The sequence below is a fragment of the Thunnus maccoyii genome, chromosome 4, assembly GCF_910596095.1.
Source record: "Thunnus maccoyii chromosome 4, fThuMac1.1, whole genome shotgun sequence".
Lineage (NCBI taxonomy): Eukaryota > Metazoa > Chordata > Actinopteri > Scombriformes > Scombridae > Thunnus > Thunnus maccoyii.
The window spans coordinates 8,610,216-8,632,106 of NC_056536.1; the positions used below are offsets into that span (position 1 = coordinate 8,610,216).

The 21,891-nt window shown below is 40.1% G+C and overlaps 2 protein-coding genes across 5 annotated transcripts in view; one reads left to right on the forward strand and one right to left on the reverse strand.

Annotated features, from left to right (window-relative positions):
• mtor (mechanistic target of rapamycin kinase) overlaps positions 1–21,891 on the forward strand; it is an 89,595-nt gene that overhangs the window by 15,768 nt on the left and 51,936 nt on the right. For all 4 annotated transcript variants that reach the window (XM_042408413.1, XM_042408415.1, XM_042408416.1 and 1 more), the window contains 10 exons: positions 1,758–2,008; positions 2,142–2,228; positions 4,453–4,620; positions 8,473–8,585; positions 8,973–9,135; positions 9,613–9,705; positions 10,195–10,338; positions 10,910–11,052; positions 11,489–11,651; positions 13,215–13,360. In XM_042408413.1, the coding sequence (XP_042264347.1) occupies positions 1,758–2,008; positions 2,142–2,228; positions 4,453–4,620; positions 8,473–8,585; positions 8,973–9,135; positions 9,613–9,705; positions 10,195–10,338; positions 10,910–11,052; positions 11,489–11,651; positions 13,215–13,360 (1,471 nt within the window). The remainder of the gene's footprint in view (positions 1–1,757; positions 2,009–2,141; positions 2,229–4,452; positions 4,621–8,472; positions 8,586–8,972; positions 9,136–9,612; positions 9,706–10,194; positions 10,339–10,909; positions 11,053–11,488; positions 11,652–13,214; positions 13,361–21,891) is intronic.
• Positions 17,101–20,666, reverse strand: angptl7 (angiopoietin-like 7). The gene is made up of 5 exons (XM_042408417.1): positions 20,146–20,666; positions 18,730–18,830; positions 18,418–18,612; positions 17,969–18,164; positions 17,101–17,861 (listed from the first exon to the last, which is right to left on the reverse strand). Exons 1-5 carry the CDS (start codon positions 20,504–20,506, stop codon positions 17,692–17,694), a joined length of 1,023 nt encoding a protein of 340 aa, XP_042264351.1. The 5' UTR covers positions 20,507–20,666; the 3' UTR covers positions 17,101–17,691.

Genomic DNA, 21,891 nt, shown 5'->3' on the forward strand with positions numbered 1-21,891 from the left:
GTCTAGAAATGTAGATTTGTTGTAATAAGCCACGCCCACTTTAAATTGATCATCACCAGATTTTATGCATTGCCTGAGTCATCACTCTAGACTGTGCAAACCAAATTTTGTACGAATCTCTGCAGCCAATTATGAGGTATAAACTTCTCCCATTTGTGGTGCCCCCAAGTGACAGAATATTGCAGGATCATTTTCAGAGATCTTTTTTTTTTGTCTGAGTAGTGGGTGAGATTTCCAACCTATCTGCCAAGTTTGGGAAATGTAATTTTTATGGTTTCGAGACCCCGATACTTTTAGGGCACAAGGACAAGAAGAAAAATAAATAAATAAATAATCCTAACAAATACAGTTGGGTTCCAGCAGCTTTGCTTGGACCCCTAAATATGGATTATAAATGTTAAAAAGGCCACCACTGTTGCTTGGTTTATTTTAAGGAATACACAAAATTATGTTGTCTAACTCTGGGCATGAATGCTGAAACCCTTCTCAGATTTTTCTCTACTTTTTCTGTACCCACTAAGGTGATTCTGAAAGAGCTTATTACAGATGGCAGCAATTTCTTAAATTTGAGGGTAAAGGTAAGAATTACCAGACATTCAGAGCAAAAATAGCACTGTTTAGAAAAAATACAATGAGTTTGAAGGCTTATCAAACACAAAACACACCATAGCAAGTGTAGACTCTTCATGTTCCAACCTTAATCTATCAGGAATGTAAGCGTGGATGTATTTGATTGGCCAAGGGTGACACTTTGGATTGTGCTTTGGCAAAAGTTCAGCTTCTGCTTTTTAGCTGGATGGCCAGTTTTTTTCCTAGAGCCATTAACATCAGATTGCTGACTGTCCCAATGCAGAGGTCTCATTGAATTGAATGAGGGGGGTTTGATTTTTTTTTTCATGCAGTGTTATTGTTGGACTGAACTCAGCCTCAGCCCTGCAATTGATTGTAAATTTCGTGTAACATAGAACATGTTTGATCATGTGTTACCTCATTTGTAAACATGCAACGCCCATTATATGTACTATAGAATATTATTATTATTATAATTTGTGCTCTGCTGTGTGTCTGCCTGAAACTTGTATAACTGTGTGAACCCATATCAACGTGCATTACCTCATAGTGCTAGAACAAGAATGAAAAGTAGCCCAGAAGAGAAACAGTACTGTGTTGATGCTGGCAAACAGAGTTATTTTTCCATGGTTGTTCTTGGGGTCTGAACAAGACTAAACACACAGGACAAAGCCATCAACTACTGCAATCAAATTTAATCTCATTAGAAAAAAAGAAAAATCCCCATTTGATTTGTTGTGTAACACTATAATATAACACAGATTGGTGCCAGAACTGACAGACAGCCAGCAGCAACAGGCCAACAACATCAGCTCTCCCATCAGCCTCTTAATGTTGTCAATGACATACTCAAACTTGGACACTGGATAATTGTTGCCTGACTAAGGGTCTTTGAGAGTCATGACAGAAGAGCCCTCTATCATAATCACGAGGTTTGGACTGATGAAGTTATGGTAGGAATTCACTTAATAGTTGTTAAATAAGCTCCAATTTTTTCTATGCAGTGATTAAATTTGGAAAATCCAGAAATAGTTTAAACATTTCCAAATTGCTGGATATTACAGAAAACTGATTCATGTTTTTTATGTTTAGGTTTGTGACCCAAACAAGAATTTACTGAGGGTAAAACGGTTCAAGGTAAATATAGTCACAACTAAGTGAACCCCTCTATTTTTTCTTCCTCTCAGCGGACTACAGCACCAGTGAAATGCTAGTGAACATGGGCAACCTGCCCCTGGATGAGTTTTACCCTGCGGTGGCAATCGTCACTCTGATGCGCATCCTGAGGGACCCTTCACTCTCCAACCACCATACTATGGTGGTCCAGGCTGTCACCTTCATCTTTAAGTCTCTGGGCCTCAAGTGTGTCCAATTCCTGCCCCAGGTCATGCCCACTTTTCTCAACGTCATCCGTGTCTGTGATGCTAGTATCCGAGAGGTAGGTAGCACCACAGAATAAGAGGAAAGAGGCTGTCTGTCAGATTTGTTTGCTTTTATCCTCTGGTTAATAATGTGAGTTACTCACAAAGCAGGTGTAACTGTGTTTCCTGTCTTTCCTCTCTGTGTTCCAGTTCCTCTTCCAGCAGATGGGAATGGTTGTGTGCTTTGTCAAGATCCACATCCGCCCCTACATGGATGACATCTTCACCCTCATCAGAGTGAGTAATCGTGGGTGCTCTCCATTCTGCTAATTATGTTTCCTCCCATCCTCGCTCCTCTGTCCTCCAACCCGTGATTTGGACATTGATCATTGTCTGCCATCATCGAGGATGTTTCAAGTCCTTAAATGTGTCTTGGAGGAGATGTGGAGCAAGGAGAGAGGAATCAAAGTTGTATCCCATATGGAAGTTTCTTTACCGGATGGCAACACCCCTTCGTTCAGAATCTTTTTACTGATTGGTCAGCTGGCCTGATGGGACGGCTGCTGTGGACACAACAGCACATTTATATATAAATGCATCATTAAAACACTCTCGCAACACTTGACGTATGAAGAAGAATGCTGCAGTGTGTGTAGATGTCCCATTCGGTAAGTACAACTCTTCCGGCCTCGTGTTTTATTAGGGAATTAAGATGCAAGGAAGAGACGCAAGTGAAGGAAGAGGAGCCATGTTAGCCAAATGGAAAGCACCCTGTGTCAACACCCCCCCCCCCCCAACCCTTACCTCAATCCCTAAACACCGATCATCCAGTCCCTCTTATTTTCCTGTGAGTCAACCAAACAGCTGCAAACTCTTACTTGTGCTCCGTTGTGCTCTCCACTTTCCTCATTAGGAATAATGTGTTCAGTGCCCCTGGATGAAGTCTGGCCCCATGTCACAGCAGTACACATCATGTGTGGTGTGGTACTTAACGAGACTGTGGGACTGGGAGAATGAGAAAATCACATTATTTATATTTGAATAATATGCTTTTTACTCTCGCTTTTAGTGCGGGTCACTTGTTTAGAATTATACTTCGTAACAGCAGCGCTAGATGCAGTTTACGGCTCTCAGGTTTCCACTCACGTTGTCAAATTCATACCTAGGAGAAAACTGGTGATGACTCATGAAATTTATCCTTATCACATGATGTGGAACAACTGCTAAAGCCATAACCTCTGCACTTGCACAAACACACTTGTCTAGCACATGATTATATAGCAAGACACAAAATATCATATGACTGTCCTTGTATCGGAATCTTGGTAAAACTGTTACCAGCACTTTTGCAATGGCGGGTGACTCCTCCTGGAGAGGAGAAATTGAGAGAGCAGAATCACTGCCCCTCAAGTCCTTCTGAGTTAATAAATGGCAAGTGAAACAAAGAATCTATTCATTTTTTGCTGCAGCTTGGCTCCTGCATCCAGATGAGGGGGCTGGAATAGCCATTCAGGATGTACACTCACTTGCTCTCTAGTCAGCGGCCACAGGCAGGGAAAGCAGGAAGTTGGGGGCTGCTCGAGACCTCTGGTCACTGACAAAACACCTCCGCCAGATCTCACAGCTGAAGCCCATTGACTGATTGACGTATTGCGTGACTGCAAGTCCTCCACCTTCAGTCCAATTGCCATTATCTCTAACGTACACAGTAGCCATGCCCAGATTTTCCAAAATGGTGTCATAAGCCACACAGACACGATGTCAGTCCCAGTTGTCAGGAAACTGTCTCCATTTCTCTCCATCTAGTATCATGATGCTCTGTGTCTGCAACTGACACGTGAAAGCTTTGTACTTCATGAGGGAAATCTGTCCAAACGTCTCTCACACTCAGATCATTAATGGAAACACATTTTGACCCAATTCCTCAGACCCACACAAACCTTCAGCACTATACCAGAGTAAGGCCGTTGAAGTAATGCCCTCTGAATATTGTAAAAAATTTATATTCAGGAATTGGACTGGCATTAATGTAGGCCACTCTTATTTTGGACAAACATTCAACTTACTACGACAGTCACATCTGTCTGTTAGCTTAAGCGTGATTCATTTTATGCATTCTTTTAGATCATATGATACAGTTTGGAAGGATTTTGTCCACAAATTAAGAGCTGATTCTGAGGGAATTCTCTCCATAGTCTGAACTGCTAATGTTATTTAACAATTGTTGTTCAGTGAGATGGTGAACTAATTATCATTACATAATGTTAGAACTGGGAAACTGAATCCTAGCAACATGTGGGAGTGAATAATCATAATAAGAAATTCTGTAGTGTACATTTGGCTGATGATATTGCAATGCAATCCCTTTTTAGAGCTATATAGTAGCAGAATGTGTTCTGCTTGTGTGCTACACAAAATTGAACTTGATCAGGACTCCTCAGTCAAGGTTATTAGTATCAGAAGAAGTACTCCATATGATGTTATTCTAATTCATGCCAACATATCATTTTCTGTGCTGTAGGAGTACTGGACACCAAACAACCCCATGCAAAACACCATCATCCTTCTGATCGAGCAGATTGTTGTGGCTCTAGGTGGAGAGTTCAAGCTTTACCTTCCTCAGCTCATCCCACACATGTTGCGTGTCTTCATGCACGACAACAGCACTGGACGCAGTGTTACCATCAAGGTGAGTGCAAGTTGGTGCAGTTCAGGTGACAAAGACATCAATCCTGGTGTGAGATTGTAGACCCACACTGGGCGGAAGAGGTTTATCTTCCATTCTCCCATGAACTTAAAAGCACGATCTGTGATTGAAGTGTACAACCACTACAAAAAAGTTCGAATCAAACTATGAAGTTTATAAGATGAGATTAAATTTCATCGAGTTGAGTTGAATTTTAGTTATTGCAGCAGGAAAACTTACATAATTATTAAAAAAGGAACATAAACATAGAAATGTAATTGAAAAAATAAAAACAATGAAGATATATCAAATGTAGAGATTAAATAAATTAATTTAGTAAGGCTGGAATTGAAATTATGGTCACAGAGCTGGAAACAGCTAAAAAAAATTGCTTTCAGAACCCCGAGCAGAGGCTTGACAAATAACAAGTCTTGCTTGCAGACAGGTTAATGCCGCCACGAATGCTTACTCGGCAGCTATGTGCACTCTTTAATAATGGACTTCCTGCATATTGCATTATGTGCCAAGTCCCCAAGCAATGCAAGATTTTCCATTTTGTACAAATTGCTGTCAATTTCTGTGTCCCCCTTTACATAATTTAAATGTTGGCCTTTATTCAAAAACCTTATTTACAACCCTCTCTTTCTAATTGACTTGGATAGCAATTATTCAGTCCTGTTTATGATGCTCTGCACCCATAGTAGCTTAAGCATCTATATAAAAAGTAAAGAAAGAGACTGTCAGTACATTGCCATGCTCATTTCTTTACAGTTTATGAATTAGGTCCTTTATATCAATTCTTGCTTTATTTGGTGGGTCGTATTTATAATATATAGCTTTCCTTTTTGACTATAGAGGGCTGTATGTAATATGAAACTGATAAATCGCACACTTTGCTTAGAAAAACAGACTATGTTTCACCCATGTGTACATCAGTAGTTCAGATAGCATCAGGCTTTTCAAAACCGTTGGTTTAGAACAGGTAAATAACATTTCTAAAATATTTACAAAATCAGCCTTGCAAAGTTTTTATGAGGAAGGAAATCTATTCAAAATGATAGGCCTTGAGGATGATGAGTAACACTGAGTTTAAACCTAACTTTTTTTGCTTGTTTACAAGAAAACTCAGCAGGGTACCATTAAACACCAATGGAACAAATGAATATTTGAGAATTCTCCAAGCAGGACAAACTTTGTGTAAGCAAAGATGTAGAAGGGAAAGAAAGTTTTAAATACGCTTTTAGTTGTTATCTACAGATGTTACTTGTTGAGAACTTAATAAAATATGAATAACTAAACATGGAATATGTGCTATATATCTTCACACAAATATGGGATAGCTATAATGTAGAGAAAAGTTAAAGTTTGATGTCTGTAATTAATTATAGCAGTGAAACAGTAATTATCATGCAACATGATCTCAAATAACGTGTTATATAACAGTTTTTTTATGTCAGAGTTGACCGCTTAGCTCATTTTGACATTTGACATCTGCACTGATTAATGGCTTAAACGTGACACATTGTATGTCATAATTCAGGTGGAGAAAGCACACTAACTAGATTTAAGAGATCATATGTCAGATTTGAGTTGTTATTTGGGTAGATAACTTAACGTTGCTCTGCCAAGAGGAGTGTGTTTAGAAAGTAATATCGTCACTCCACACTCTTTCAGAAAGCACAGGAGCTCAGCCCACAGTTGACTTAATGGAGTGCTGTTTTCTGTTTGTGGTTTTTGTCAAGATCTATCAAGACCCATTCAGGTCTAAGCTATTCACTTGTAATACAGCAGTTCAAAGACAGCATAGACCTGTAGCTGACACACTCTCCTGTTTCAGCAGCTGCTGCCAGTAGTTGTTGGGGTTTTCCCTCAAGCCCTAAATCATGGTTTGGGCACAGACCACAAAGACAGAATCATAAGTAGCATGGTCATCTGCAGTGCTTTCTCCTCTGGTGCTGTTTTGTCTCAAAGTCTGTAGTATAAGATAACCCAGCAGCCCACAGTCTGGATAGTCTATAACTCAGGCCTGGGTCTGGAGCCTAATCCAGACTCAGGCCTGAGGATGGGGGTCATGAAATGGGGGAACTGGGAATCGGGTTACCCACTAGTCCACAGGAGAAGAAAAGAAAAACATACTTCCATCATTTCAAGGAGCTGTTAAGTCCAGCCACCACGACCACCCCCCCCTCCCCAGTACATGCACGCACACTTACACCTCCACCTCGGCTTCCTGCTGTCTCGCCGTGCGCAATTTAGACGTGGGGGTGGAGGTGCGGGGAGAGAGCGGTGGTCATGGTGTGTGTTGGGGGCCGGGCTGGGTTTGTTGGCTGCGACATACGTCATCCTTTAAGACCACCATCCATCCATCCACACTAGTCACACATGCTCCACACAACGTGATTGCGTACCATTACACCAAACTACAAAAATCTCTCTCAAGCAACAGCCACACATTTAATGTTAAAATTGTTATTTAAGACGTGGTGAAGACAGCTGTCTGGCTGTCTGGCTGGCTGGAATTGGCATTGAAAACACCCCGTGAGCCCTGCAAGCCCTGATACTGAATTTAGAACTTTATATTCAGATCATTGCGGCACAACAGCTTCCAAGTGCCTGTGCCACATTCAGATTTAGTGTCTATTAGAAATGGAAACTAGGAGATATATGACTACCTTAGTTGATAGAAATGTTTGTGCTCACTAATAATGAAACCATTGATTTAGAATCCCATTAACCTCATGATAATACAAGCCTCCATTTGTTTTACATCACAGCTTGCTTGCTACTAATTTTAATCATATTGATGACATGAATAAATTATGCATAATTTTAACTGGCTAGGACTACCTCTTAAATAAGTAATCATGTAATGAATGACTTAGGTTCCTTACACAATGTGAATGAACAGCAATCTTATACGTTCATTGCAGTGTCACACTTTGCAAATTGGGTTTACTGAGATCTTGGTTGTAAACTGTGTAAAACTGTACGATATCATTATAGTGCTAGGATGCAAATCAGTTTATATGCGAATGTGGTGTGCATCTACGTGTGTATATGTACTGTATTGGTGCATATAACGTCAGCATCAATTCATGCTGTATTCCAATTGGTTGGTTTATAGACATGGGTCGTGGCAGCAGTCATAAGTATCGGGCTGTACGTTTTTAAAACTGTCATGGGACCACTACTGTTTTGGATTGACAACCACGCCACGTTTTTTTCTTGTGATTGCCAAATTTGGTCTTTGCAAGCCCAAATTCACAGAGTACAGAGGTGTTAATGTAAAACTATATGTTCAATACGCTAAAGCTTTGTTGTCTGTCCCTCACAACATCTTTGAAGTGGATCTCAGAAATTCTGTTTGTTTCAGATGAATGTGACCATATGTGTTTTTTTTCCCCTTGTCTTTATATTTTTAATTTAATTAATTGTTTTAATTTTTACAATTTCTTTGTTTTTTCATTTTGAAGCCACAGTAGGAATCTACAGTCTAGGTTAAATAGTATACATCTTATTATGCTGGCCTCCCAGCAGCCCCACATTCTGTGTCTCTGTGGATTTTTGTACTTGAATGATGTCATATTTGTAGCTCTACTGTACTTTGTATTGTATTTTATGGTCTGTGTGCTGGGAAGTAACATACAAGTAAGATATTCAGTCATTCATTCACTCACTCAAAATAATGCAGAATTTTCCTGGAAGGCCAGCATGTGTGCCAGCACCTTGCTAAAATAAAACACCATCTGGCTTCTTTTTTTTTTTGAGGATTCCCAAAGAAACCCCTTTAGCCATAAGAAGCTCATTAAAATGTTGTGGTATGTGTGACTGAGCCGTGTGTGCTCTCCTTTGCAGCTACTGAACGCCATCCAGCTGTTTGGTGCCAACCTAGACGACTACCTCCACTTGTTGTTGCCTCCCATTGTCAAACTCTTTGATGCCCCTGATGTGCCCCTGCAGGCCCGCAAGTCAGTACTATACTTGGCTGTCTAGTTAAAATCCATTCTCATTGGATTCCACCATAAACTTTATTGATTTATTTGTTGTATTTCCTGAATCCCACTTCAGTTGTTTATACACTTGCACCAAAGAAATGGAAACATAAAACTACACCAGCCCTATGATACCAAAGAGAAAAGCTAGTATCGCAGGGCTGCTAGAAATTTTAACAGCATAATATTTTTTGGTGCACTTTCTTTGATATAGAAGAATCTGACTGACACATACTTTTTTCACATGTCCTCTTGGCTATCTTAAAAGGTCTGTCAGAGCAGGCCGTGACTCTTTGTGTCTGTGATCTACTACTGTTCAAGTAAAGCTGTGTTTTGTATTTGTTTTTCTTCTGCCTGGCTCAGGGTTGCCTTGGAGACACTGGACCGTTTGACAGAATCCCTGGACTTCACCGACTATGCTTCACGTATTATCCACCCAATTGTTCGGACACTTGACAGTACGCCTGAGCTGCGCTCCACCTCTATGGACACCCTGTCCTCGCTAGTGTTCCAGCTGGGCAAGAAGGTAGCCGTAGCTGTCCCCCAGGCTCCTTTTAGATGTAGCTATTATTCAGTAGACTGTTTCCAGCCTTCCTGCTGCTGGCTACACATGAACAGCATTTCGGTAACCCCCACCCCCCTCAGTCTTTATTACTTCCTGCCAGACTGCTGATGTCATTTGCCGTTTGGCGGCAGGGGGTGGTGTTTATGAGAGTGGATGAGGTCACATTTACCTCTCCCTGTCCTTCCGAGCCTTCCCCTCCCTTATCCCTCAACCCTCCTATCGTTTTCAGGCCTAACCACCAACCGAAGTAGCAGCAGCTACGTCTGGCAACAATGTGACGGGGAAGCTTTTGATCTGAGACTTAGTGGTTAGATACAAGTGCAGGGTACTCAGTTATTTGGCTTATGGTGAGGGGAAAGAGGTAGCGAGACTAGACCACATAATTAAGCACACACACACCCTTTTATTTACTCTCCTTCCCTTTCCTCTCATTTGCAGTACCAGATCTTCATCCCCATGGTCAATAAAGTGATGCTGAAGCACAGGATCAACCACCAGCGTTATGACATACTTATATGTCGTATTGTTAAGGTATGTCCCCCCCAATAAATAAAGCTTTTCTCAAAAACATATTAAACTATGCACATTTCCAACTTTTCTTTTGAATTAATTGCTCATTGATTTTGTGGCCAACTTTTCATTATTCATTGTCTCTTGCTCAGTCAGACCCAAACATTAAAACCCATCATGATCAGCTGCACATGATCAGGCAATAAATTACATAACCATAAATAAACAGAACTTTTTTTTTTATCTACAGTGCACCATGAGTAAGTCATTACCATGCTGTGTTTATCAACAGTTATCCCTCAGGAAGGAAGTGCACTTGTACATTCATAAAACATGTTTTGTGGCCTGACTCAACAGTTGTGTCTGACTCAACAGTCTGTGTGTGGGCTGTATGTGTGTGTGTGTGTGTGTGTGTGGGTGGGTTCTGTGTATGTGTGTGTGTGTGTGTGTGTGTGTGTGTGTGTGGGCTGTGTGTGTGTGTGTGTGTGTGTGTGTCTGTGGTTATAACAGGGCTACACTCTGGCAGAGGAGGAAGAGGACCCTCTAATCTTCCAACATCGCCAACTTCGTGGTAATGGCGATGCCCTGGTCAGCGGGCCGGTAGAAGCGGGGCCTATGAAGAAGCTTCATGTCAGCACAACAGCACTTCAGAAGGTTAGAAGGGATCATTTTACTTTTAAAACTTCAATAAAGTAACACTTAACAAATCCAGTGTTTTTTTTCAAGGGTGTAGTTGTTGACTGAAGGTATTATGATTGTGTACAATAAACAGTTCTGTGTAAAAGCCCATAGTTTACTTGTGGTATGTTGACCAACAGACCAGTGACAAATTAAAGGAAAAACCGGAATAAATAAATGAAGAAACATAATGAATGCAGATGCTTCAATACAGGGCACAAGGGGTCACTGAATGACTTGATGAATTGACTCATGATGATGTGAATCATATGCTATGACTCTCACAGTTCTGAACCCAGTTGAACATCCATTGTAGATTTTGGACTAACGCACTCTCCAGCACCATCATCAAAATAGCTAATGAGTGACTATCTTTTTGGAAGAATGGTGTTCCATTCTTTGTAATATTTGATGACTATGCACCTGCGTTCACCTCAGCCAGATCTTCCCACACACATCATCAGTGACTGTCAAGTCTGGAGAAACTGTGTTGTTCCCACGTAGTTCTCAGTGACCTCTGAAATGGACGATCCCTCTCTCCTCACAGGCTTGGGGTGCTGCCAGGAAGGTGTCCAAAGATGACTGGCTGGAGTGGCTGAGGCGCCTGAGTGTTGTCCTGCTGAAGGAGTCCTCCTCCCCGGCCCTACGATCGTGCTGGTCACTGGCCCAAACCTATATCCCTCTGGCCAGGTACACCACTCCTGTCATGTGTACTCTAGCTCACTTCCTCCTGCTTCTATTCCTCCTTTATTATTCCATGATAGACCACTACGGCTAAAATTATTTACATAATTCCCCATATTAATACAGATGCAGAACACAATTTGAAGCTTTTTCCTTACTTTTTCCATACTTTGTACCCCTAGTGTTTGGAAAGCCGGGGGGTTTGGATAGCCACCATTGAGCAAAGCAGTGAAGCATCATTATTATTGTTATTACATAATATATTGTTGTGGAGCTGCTTAATGCAGAGCTGTTCAGTGACCAGCAGTACAAGTCTGGTCGCACTAGCTACTAGTTTCTAGATGTGACTATGTGCATCTTTAAATGTGAAGCAGACTGTGACTGAAAAATACTATGAATTGCATTTGTTATGCAATGATACAATGATTAATGTGCTCCACAGGGATCTGTTCAACGCGGCATTTCTGTCTTGTTGGTCCGAGCTGAGTGAGGACCAGCAGGATGAGCTCATCCGCAGCATTGAGTTAGCTCTCACCTCGCAGGACATTGCTGAGGTCACACAGACTCTGCTCAACTTGGCAGAGTTCATGGAGCACAGTGACAAGGTTAGCATTGAACTGCAGCTACTATATTAAATCACAGAATCACTGTCATACATTTTAGTATTGCACACATCATGTTTTATTATGGTGCTTATAGGTTAATATCTCATGTTGCATTTTCTAAACTAGAGTCTTTTCCAGGTTTTGTTATTAGCTATTTTAAAGGGGTGATAAGGGAGCCTCTTCCTGCGTCATAGAATTTTCTCTCAAACCGCCTGTCATAAATCTACAAGAGTTTATTCATTACTTCCAGTGACTCAACTTTAGTTTGTTTAAGTTTTGAGATTTTTGGCTTTTTATTTATCCCCTTTGTGAAACAAAAATGACATGCCCACTAGATTAGTATGACATTGCATGCACTGTATGACAGAAATGGGATGTACTTACATGGGTCTCCAGCTGGCAAAGCAGCAGCATTAAAACCTCATCTGTTTTAATGTTGTGGAAATGATGATGATGGTTCACTAGGCTCAGTTAATTTTATGTGTTCCATTGTCATCAAGGTATCTTCAAACTAAGTTGTGTGTGAAAGCATTCACTGTTTTCAATTTATGCATCTGTCAATCAAGTCAAGCGTCGAACCAGATGCAAAGCAAAGTTTGTGACAGCAAATAGCAGAACCTGCTTATAATAAATGTCTTAATCAAAAAGCAGATATCAACAAAGTCCCTTCATTTTTCCTGTTACTTTGTAGAGCCACCAATGCCACATTTCCATAAAGTTGGTTTAACTGTCCTGCACTGTGCCATGAACAACTGTGATGTGGACACAGTGCAAGTGGTTTTCCATGTAATAAAAATGACACTATACCTTTTACACAGTATCAGTTGATTGCTAAACTCTGACTTGTCAACACTTTCTACAGCTGCTTCAAAATAAAATCCAGCCGCAGGAAGTATTAACAACGGACTTCAATTGGATAGCAGACCAGAAATCATTGATTATTGATGAAAATATAAACAGGAAACTAAGAGAAAAAACTTGAAACCACAGCACCTCCTACTTTATGCAGGTGTTGCAGGACTACTAAAAGATTGCCAGAGCAACGTGTTTGAAGATTGCACTTTCTCTCAAGTCCACTGTTTGACCACATATGTTGAGCTCATTAGTGACGATACTGCAACGTTGAGGGTAGAGATAGTTATAGTTGGCCCATAATATAGCATGTCGACAAGGTTACCCCTATCTGTGAAGCTGCAGTAGAAACACACAGAGGGTGTCCTATTCCGAGCCAGTGAAAAAAAGAGTGTAAGATGTTTTCTTGTAGACTACCACAGATTGTTTTGCATATTAACTCAGTTACAAAGGCACATTACTAAAATCATGAAAATGCTACATCAAACTACTGTATTTCAGTCCTTCACAGTAATTGAGCTGTAGTTTACGTATAAACAGTGAGTGAGACACAAATAATATGTTTTATTGATGGTGCAAACCCTACTAATTGCCAATAGAGGACCGTAAAGGTTGCAGATGACTCTTCATTCAAGTTCCATTTTATTTAGGAAAAACATTTTACCACCAGACCCCTGATGGTTGTTTTATACAATTTATTTCCCTTTCTAGGGCCCTTTGCCTCTGAGAGATGATAATGGCATTGTGCTGCTCGGCGAGAGGGCTGCCAAGTGTCGTGCCTATGCCAAAGCTCTGCATTACAAAGAGCTGGAGTTTCAGAAGGGTCCTTCTCCTCTCATCCTGGAGTCTCTTATCAGGTAGGAGGTCTGAACATCAGAAGTTAACATTTTTTAAAATGAAAAACAACTACAGCCTTTATTAACTGTGAGAAGTTGAATTCAGTTTTTCTTTATCACAGTATTTGACTGAGAACAGTTCTTTTTATGAACTAGGTAAATAAGAAGTGACTTTTTCATGGTCCACCTAATTTATTGGTTGCTTGTAATATAACAAAACTCACACAAGCCCCATGAAATGACTCGTTTCACTATCAGATTTTGATCTATTCGGTCCGATAACATTTGGAAAGTCTAGAAGAGCTGCACTATTAAATGATTTCATCCCCATTCAAGTTAGCAGAGGGCAAACCGGAAGTTAGCTGGTTCGGTTGGCGTAAGTCTGGTGTGGACTAGCATAATTACTGGTAATGCAGTAGCAAAAATTTAACAGAGCAAACGGAAGCAGATCAAAAAACAAGGAGGCTTCGTACTAAAATATGAGCAAATATACTTATCAAACAGAGGGAATTATAAATATAGGCTCTCTCTAATATAAGCCTTCTTCCAATAAAGGCCTGGTACCCTCTGCAGTTGAGGTAAATAAAGGCCCCAGCCGATATTAGAGGAAATACAGTAATTTTGTTTACTTAGTTACTCTTTAGTGTTCTTGATATTCCAAAGTGTAGTCGATTTAATAAAACCCAGAAATTTATTTCCACATTGTTTCTTATTAAAGGTATGAACTGAAGCGTGGCTCAAAAATCGTGGTCTGAACTGAACTGAACTGAACTGTGGATTTGAACAATCGTTACACCCCTAATATGTCGGGTCATACACAGCTGTATTATAATTTCTTGAAAATTAGGACTTGCTGATGACAAATAATCACTTGGTAACTTTGAGATCACACCATAATTTAGTGTCAGTGGGAAGTAAATAATAACATTTGTTTATAGTTCTTTTTTCGTCTTCCAGTTGGTGTAAATTAATCATTGTAACAAAAATTAGGTTTGACAAATGTCTCCATGATTAACAAGTTTTGCATTGCGGGTTAAGACAAACATTAAACTGCTCTCTCAAAGTCAATTTTTAATCTAATAAATACACAAAGAAATGATATACACATCCTCATGTCCCATAACCCTTTGATATCTTCTGTCATCTTTTCCATCCACTTTTCTCATCCTTTTTTATTCCTCTGTCTTGGCATGGCGTGGAGAAATCTGTTTTCCAGGCATCTAATTGGACGCTTGCCCCCTTTTCATCTATGAGTGTCTGGACTCGTGTTTCTCAGGGGCCTGTTTTCAATTTCTTAGGAGCCTTGATGATGATGAATGATGGGAGCCGGCACTCTGGTGTTTTCAATATCCCCATCTGGTTCTCACCTCTCCAGGATTTCCCATAAAAGATCTAGGGGCTGGTGTGCAAAAAACACTATGTAAACCTGGCTCTACAGAGTTTTGGCTGTATTAGAAAAAAATTGCTTTCTTATCTGATTCACGCTTTTTGATGACGAGAAGGCATCGTCACTGTTATTTTAGTACCTGATGAGTCATTGTGTTTATAGATGGGTTTGTGAGATTATTGCAGGAATTGTTCTTTATATTCTCTCATATGGATCTTCCGCTACAAGTCAGGGTATTAAGTCGGAATAAGTGAAATAATAGTACAAATTTTATGAGTTGTAGCTGGTATGAATAATGTGTGAGGGATTTTAAGAAAATCAAAAGAATTAGTTTGTGGTTTCAGGCGCCATAGCTTTGGATACAGCCAGGAAATAGGTCACACTTTCCCCATTATCCCCAACAACAGAGGAACACTGTTAATTGAGCTTGAACCTAGGGTGTTATTGGTACATCAAGCAATGTCTGTAAATGGATTTGGATGATAGTCATTTGTTTCTGTTTTATTAATTTTCTCTTGGAAATTTTGTTTCCAAAAGAAAGTACATTTGACACTACCAGGTAGAATTTAATGATGGGGTGAAAGCTATGTTATAGGTATTATGAAGGTCTGTAAAAGTAGAGTGCTCCTTCATTTACAGAGTAACCGTGAATTTGGTGGTTCCATCACCACTGCAACGACTGGAGACGGGTATTGTTGCATCTGGACCATAGACTGTATGATCTGGACCATGTGTTAATAATAAATGTGTAGCCATAATGTTACCAGGCATCCATGGAAATGCTTGGAAATGGAATTTTAAATTAAGTTTAGTATGTTCAGATGTACAGGCGGCTGCAAACTGTTCTCTTATGCGAGCCATCCAGTGTGGCTTTTGTAAATTATTTTATTTCACCTCTCAACTGCTTAAATGGACTAAATGTATGAGTTGAAGGGGGGTGGACACAACTGCAGAAACACTTGTACAGTGTAATGCAATCCAGTAGCCCTGTGATGTACTACCTTTGTTGACCTTGGGACATTCTATTTTTTGGAATGACAGGTGTGGATTTCACCTGTCTGTGAAAAATGACAGATGGAACACCTCACACAGTATTAGTTTTTGTAGCTTAAACATACAAAAATATAAGTAGGTTTATATCAATATAAATAGCAGGGAGACAATATAAAGCAATTCAGTTCAACAACATCACAAACTGTGGCCTCAGACACAGTCCCAAGAAAATTTAAACCCTATAAATTTCTAAAAGGTAGTTTTTATTACAGGGATGTTTGGATTGCATTACAGTTATTATATTTAACAATTATATTACAGGGTCAGGTTGCTTAGGCTTAACATAAAATCTGCACTCCAGGTAAAAATTAGGTGAATATTAGATAAATTAATCACATGGACAAATTTATAAAGACATGTTTTTGCTAGTGTCAAACCAAGCCCATTAAGGTAATTTGATACCCTTTTACATAGCACAATCTATTTCCACAACATAGTTTCTATGATTCTTTGGGTTTGGTACGGAGCCCAGCAGTCAAGCTGCACGCACCTTCACACATTATCTTCATCAAATATGAACTGTGACTTTTGCCAGCTCTAGTCACTAAAGTTTAATTCCCTTGAAAAATTCCGTCTGCAGCATTTGGGTTTCCTAAATTAAGCATGCTAGCAATTAGACCTGTGTTGTACCTTCTATGGAGACAGAAGGGTTAATGTCAGTAGTAACTGACCCCTTATTGTTGCTTACTTACACTGTCCACACTGTTCAAGGTCTGCTTTTGTAGTTGGGGGCAACACGTTTGAATACTTTTAGACCTTAGAATAGAAAGACTTGGTCATTTGTCACCTTCCAAAGGTCTTTTTAAAGTGCCCTTTACTCCACTGTGGTAATTCTTCCAAAGGGAAGAGATAGATGTCCAGCTTTAATTAGATGTTTGCAATGACTGAATGTGTCACCTTGTAAAAGGAAAAGAATCTGACTCAGCCTACCACTGAGCTTGTATAGGCAGTGCTCCCTCTCTTTAGGTATTTGAATGCTCTAAGGAATTCTTTGTTGGTTCAAAGCATAGCAAAATGCTGTTATTGTTTTCAAGGTAGTAAAGCTAGAGGCATTTACTAGCTGGCAGAATAGAGTGTGTGTGGTCTTCATTCCTGCATTTGGCTTAGGTGCCCTTGGACCTTTGGCCAGAATGTCAGGAGATGACCTAAGAGTCAGAGGTCAGTGGCTAATATGTTGCCATTATTGGACATGCATGAAGACCTTGATTTGTGTTTAGATGCCCTTTGAGTTGGTCACATTTATAATATGCTATTTACCCAGTAAAGTATTGAAAACAATGTATAATTGTCTGTTTGAGACAGATGATGCACATTGTTTCTTTTAAAAAATATGTTTATTTTCTATCACATAAAACAACAACATTACAGAGCTGTACACATTTTACAAATTAGACATTCCCGTCATCAATGATTAGGGTTTTACAATAAAATGCAACGTAATTCATAAGAAATACCATTGGTGGTTGGTCCCATTCCAGCAACTCACAAAGATCCTTTTTAATTAGTTCCTACCAGTCCTTAATGACTCATGCCTGCACCAGATTATACCAGTTTGGACTGACTCATAAATGGCTTGTGTTAACTGAAAAATACTTCCTAGTGCTTTCAAGTCAAATGAGAGAAGGATTCAAAATAAAGTTACCCATATGGGACAGTGGTGAAAGAGCGTCTATCAAAGCTTTTGAAAAATAAAATATTTTACTGATAAATACACAAAATTAACTACAATTTACAATCAAACACGGTAAAAACATTACACATTCATTTGACTTAAACTTAACCAGACCATTACAAACAACATTTTCATTCCTTTCCCAGTCAAGGGAAAATCACAATTTGGTTGAACAGGTATTAATGAGATCTCTCCACATTCACGCATATGATCTTGATCCAGGACACACAGCTGACGCACTTATGGTGCAAAACCCACTGGCCGCACCTTCATCTCCACTTTCTTGAGGGAGTAGTTGGACCCATGCCAGCCATACCAAGTGATCCCATCTGAGTTCTTCGTGTGCTTACCGTAGCGGTAAAAAACGCCATTCAAATTTGAGTCAGTGCAGCAGTTGTACCAGTAACCACCTGTAAGGAGGTGAGGAAAACAAAGTTAGAAATACACTTGATAGAAGGCAAATATCTCCCTGTAGCAACTAATGTAAATGACAACATGGATTGCTTTGATAATTTACCTTTGCGCAAAGAAGCACAGTCATCCACACATTTGTCATTGTCCTTGTTGTTGGTGCTGAAGTTGGTGTTGTTGTGGTAGCGCAGGGAGTCTCCAGCATTCCCACTGTAGTTTGCAAGGAAGAGCTTGTAGCTGTTGAGCTCATTACCCACAGTGAAAAAGCCATACTCAGCATAGCGTGTCTCTCCTTCCCAGTCCTGCACAGGAAAACACATATAACATGATATAGAGAGGGACAGTTATAGAGACTGAGAATAATGGCTCTCTTGGTCTGCCTAATGTCTGTAAAAGTTAGTCTGAATTATTATTCATTTTCTTACTCTTACTACCCATAGGAATAAATTGGCTCTGTATTTATGCCTATGTTCCCTCTTTTGGCTATTAAATGGTTTATGCACGGTTACGTATTCTTGCTCTTTAGTGTCTAGCGTTATGTTTGCCAACACGTACCTCCATCTCAATCCTGAGCGTACTGGGCTGCCTTGTTAGACGGAAGATGTGGTCATTGCCTATCCAGAAGTCTCCACGAATGGATCCAAATCCATTTTTGTACTGCTTCCAGTCTCGGTTGAATGATGTAAGGCCGACCTTGCGCCTTTGGATCACAGTCCAGCCACCTCCGTTTGTCTCCATGTCACAGAACACCTAAAAGCATTTATCAAAGTTCAATATAATGGACTGGAGGGAGAAGAGGGAGGCTAACCACCAAAAAATACACACAAAAAACCCCCATGATACACACAAGACTCATCTATAACTCACATTCAGCTCGGGTGTGCCCAGGAACTCATCTTTTGGCAGTTTGTACTCTCCAGAGATCTTGTAGTTCTTGCTGTAGAGTGATGCACAGTCATATATGGCATCTGGAGAAAAAAAAAAGATCTCTTTAGTTATGCTTAAACCATATGCAGTTTCAATAGATATATATTTTTTGAATGTCATAAATTCTAACAGCTTTATGGATATCTGAGTGATTGGACAGATGAAAAAACGGCCTTTACCTCAACAAAATGATCAAAACATGGGGGAATATGCACTGCATGGCTCAGATTTTTGTATTGTTCTTTCTTTTACTCCACAGTATGGTGATGCCATTAATAGGGCTTTTAAATCTCCAAGGGCATGAGCCCAATACTTGAAAGAGTCTGTGTAAAACAAAAAAGAGATGGAAACCCTCCACTTCTTCTAATCTTTGCGTGTCTTCCTGCTCTGCTCTCCTGTCTTGAATTTTCTCAAGTCATACAGAGGTCTCTGTGTTCCCTTTGCCAGTGACATAAATGTGGCCCTGTTAGACCACACAGTTAAGGTATTGAAATAATAAACTACGTCATGCCTGGTTAAGCTCTCTGCAGAAGCCAGTGCTGATTAGTGGTGTGCTAATGTTGAGATGAATGGTGGAGATGATTTGGCTTTGATGCAGCTCTTTATTGACAGCCCCGCAGATGGGACTCAACAGTTCCAAATTAATAGTTTTGACTCCTGGAGGGCAGCTCAGAAGAGTGTGTGCGCTGTAATCTCACAGCCTCACAACCATTTCAAAGCAGTTGTCTGGATGCCACAAAGCAACGGATCAGGCTGATTACAGTTCTTCACATCAAATAAATATACAGCATAGTGTTGCATGTACATAATAATTGTCTTATTTCAGAACTGCAATGAAAATGGAGGAACTCAAATTCTTGTGAAATGATGGCTTATGATTCTCTCTGCGTGTTTACTAGAGTTTATAAATTAAACAAAACAAGAAGGCCGTTTTTCATTGAAAACAAAAGTGAGACAAGCTGAGCAGGTTGGTAGACAAATGGTTCATTTCATTCAATGGTTCAACTTTTTCATTTCAAAAAGTTCATTCATATCTTTTTGATTTGTAAAATCTGTGTCCATTTGTGAACATAATTGTAACTCCTGGAGCATGAATCTGTAGCTGCTCAACAGTCTTAGAGAAAGACAGGAGCAGGTACTTCAGATTTTACCATGTGTTCTTTCACAAATTCTCCATGACTGTTGTGTTTATGTGAATTGCTTTCACATAAATTAAATTGAGCAAAAATAATTGTTGAGCTAAAATTTCTTCCTGCCGTTTTTGAGATGTTATCACCAACCTGCAGCACACAAAACTAGTTATGTCATTTAATTCCTACTCAGTTAACAGCTGTTACAGTTACTGTTAATGCTCACCTGATGTAGTCTGAGTAGCAGATTGCAGGGTTTGAAGCTGCATGATCTCCACACGGTTGTTAATCTCTGAGTACTTGCTCTCTGCCTCCGTGACCCGGGCTTCATGCTGACGGTTCTGCGTGTCCAGCTCCATGATTTGCCTCACAACGCTCATCAAGTCTGTCTCCTGCTTGCGACTCAGCTCCTCGAGGAGACTGGTCAGATTTGCCACCTGTACCTTGAGAGAGCGCACCTCATCGCAGCACTGACCCTTGGGAGGCTTTGGAGGTGCCAGTCTCTTCTTGGGATTCTGGGCCCACGTCTCTGCTAACAGGAGCAGTGTGATCCCCAAAGCCACTACGCTCAAATTTACTTTTGCCATTTTCTATAGAAAAATTCTAGATTTTCACACAATCTCAGGTGTGTCTGCTTGCTTTCAATGCTCGAACGCAGTTGATCCCTATGGATATCTGGAAATATCAGACTCAGGCTTTGATTGACCAGTCGAGTTGGAACTCTTCTTTGACAAACAGCTCACCCAGGCTCTGTCTTATTTCCTCTGTGAAGCTTGAGCTCTGCCTGAGCATCTTAAATATTTTGCATGTGGGTCCTCCCCCTCTCTCCCAGTGCGCACCAGTTACCGCACTGACCCTCTCCAACCTCCTGGGTGGAGGACCTTTCCCATCCCTCCTCCCCCTGCCCCCCTCTACTTCTCCCCCCATCTTACTTTCACTCATTCCATAGAACATGTGCCCACGTTTGTCCTCTCTTTGTCAGGTGTTGAAGGCTTCTCGGCAGTAATGTTTTTTTGGGGTTTTTTTGCTTCTGTCTGGAGGACAGAGGCAAAAAAAAAAGAGTAGAGGAAACAAAACAAAGTCTCCTGTCTGAAGTCATTGCATTTCCAGTTACGAGTCACTTGTTACTCTGTGGGAATGTCAATACTTATGCTGTATTTCATTTAAAGTTATTTAGCTTAGAAACATTGTTAAAAGATTTAAATACTTGTTTAAGACTTCACAGCAGTTATATGTAATTTTCCTTCCCTGTTTTCACACTTTAATTAGCCTGTTAATGACAGATTTTACTACATCCTTGGGGCTGACCGTTTCTTCTGTCTTCTCATGCCAGGAGATGTGTGAAGTCACTAAGTACCCTTAATTGTAGGTTAAGTGTGCTATTGATGCTACTCTTTTTTTGGGAGATGTTGAGGCAGGCATGTTTTCCGCAGAGCTTTTCGGCATCATGTTTCAAAGGGTGTTGATACAAGGAGAAAGGCTTAGTGAAACCTTCAGGATAAAATTAGACCAAAAAACACGTTTTGCATTAACCAGAAAGAATTTGTCCGGGAGAAGACTGGCAAAGTCTCATTATGCTGTCTACATGAGTAAGGGATTAACATTTTGCCATCACACATGTATTGCATTTTTTAAAATAGGTAAAACGGTATACTGTTACCTACTAGAGAACCACAGGGCAACAAAATGAAGTGATTTTCTTGTGGCTTTTATGAATAGCAGAAGGAAATCAGCTGCTTGTATTTTTTCTTACATGTTACAGAAGGCAACACTGATATCAGCTTTCATGTTGTGTTAGCGCTGCAAAATCTACAGTTTGGGAATTATTTCTTGGAAACAGTAAGCGTTGGCAAGCAAATATACTAACATCTCATTTTCTTCTTATGATATGACTACTAGAGCTAAAATGATGAATCAGTCGGCAGAAGATTAATCAGTAACTGTTTCTTGACCTTACAGTTATTCAGCGAAA

Excerpts from the sequence above, each read along its gene's own strand:
- angptl7 (XM_042408417.1), bottom strand. The coding sequence starts at position 20,506 with ATGGCAAAAGTAAATTTGAGCGTAGTGGCTTTGGGGATCACACTGCTC. Across the intron at positions 18,613-18,729 it reads TGGGCACACCCGAGCTGAAT|GTGTTCTGTGACATGGAGAC; the intron begins GTGAGTTATAGA and ends AAATGCTTTTAG. Across the intron at positions 18,165-18,417 it reads CGCTCAGGATTGAGATGGAG|GACTGGGAAGGAGAGACACG; the intron begins GTACGTGTTGGC and ends TTTCCTGTGCAG.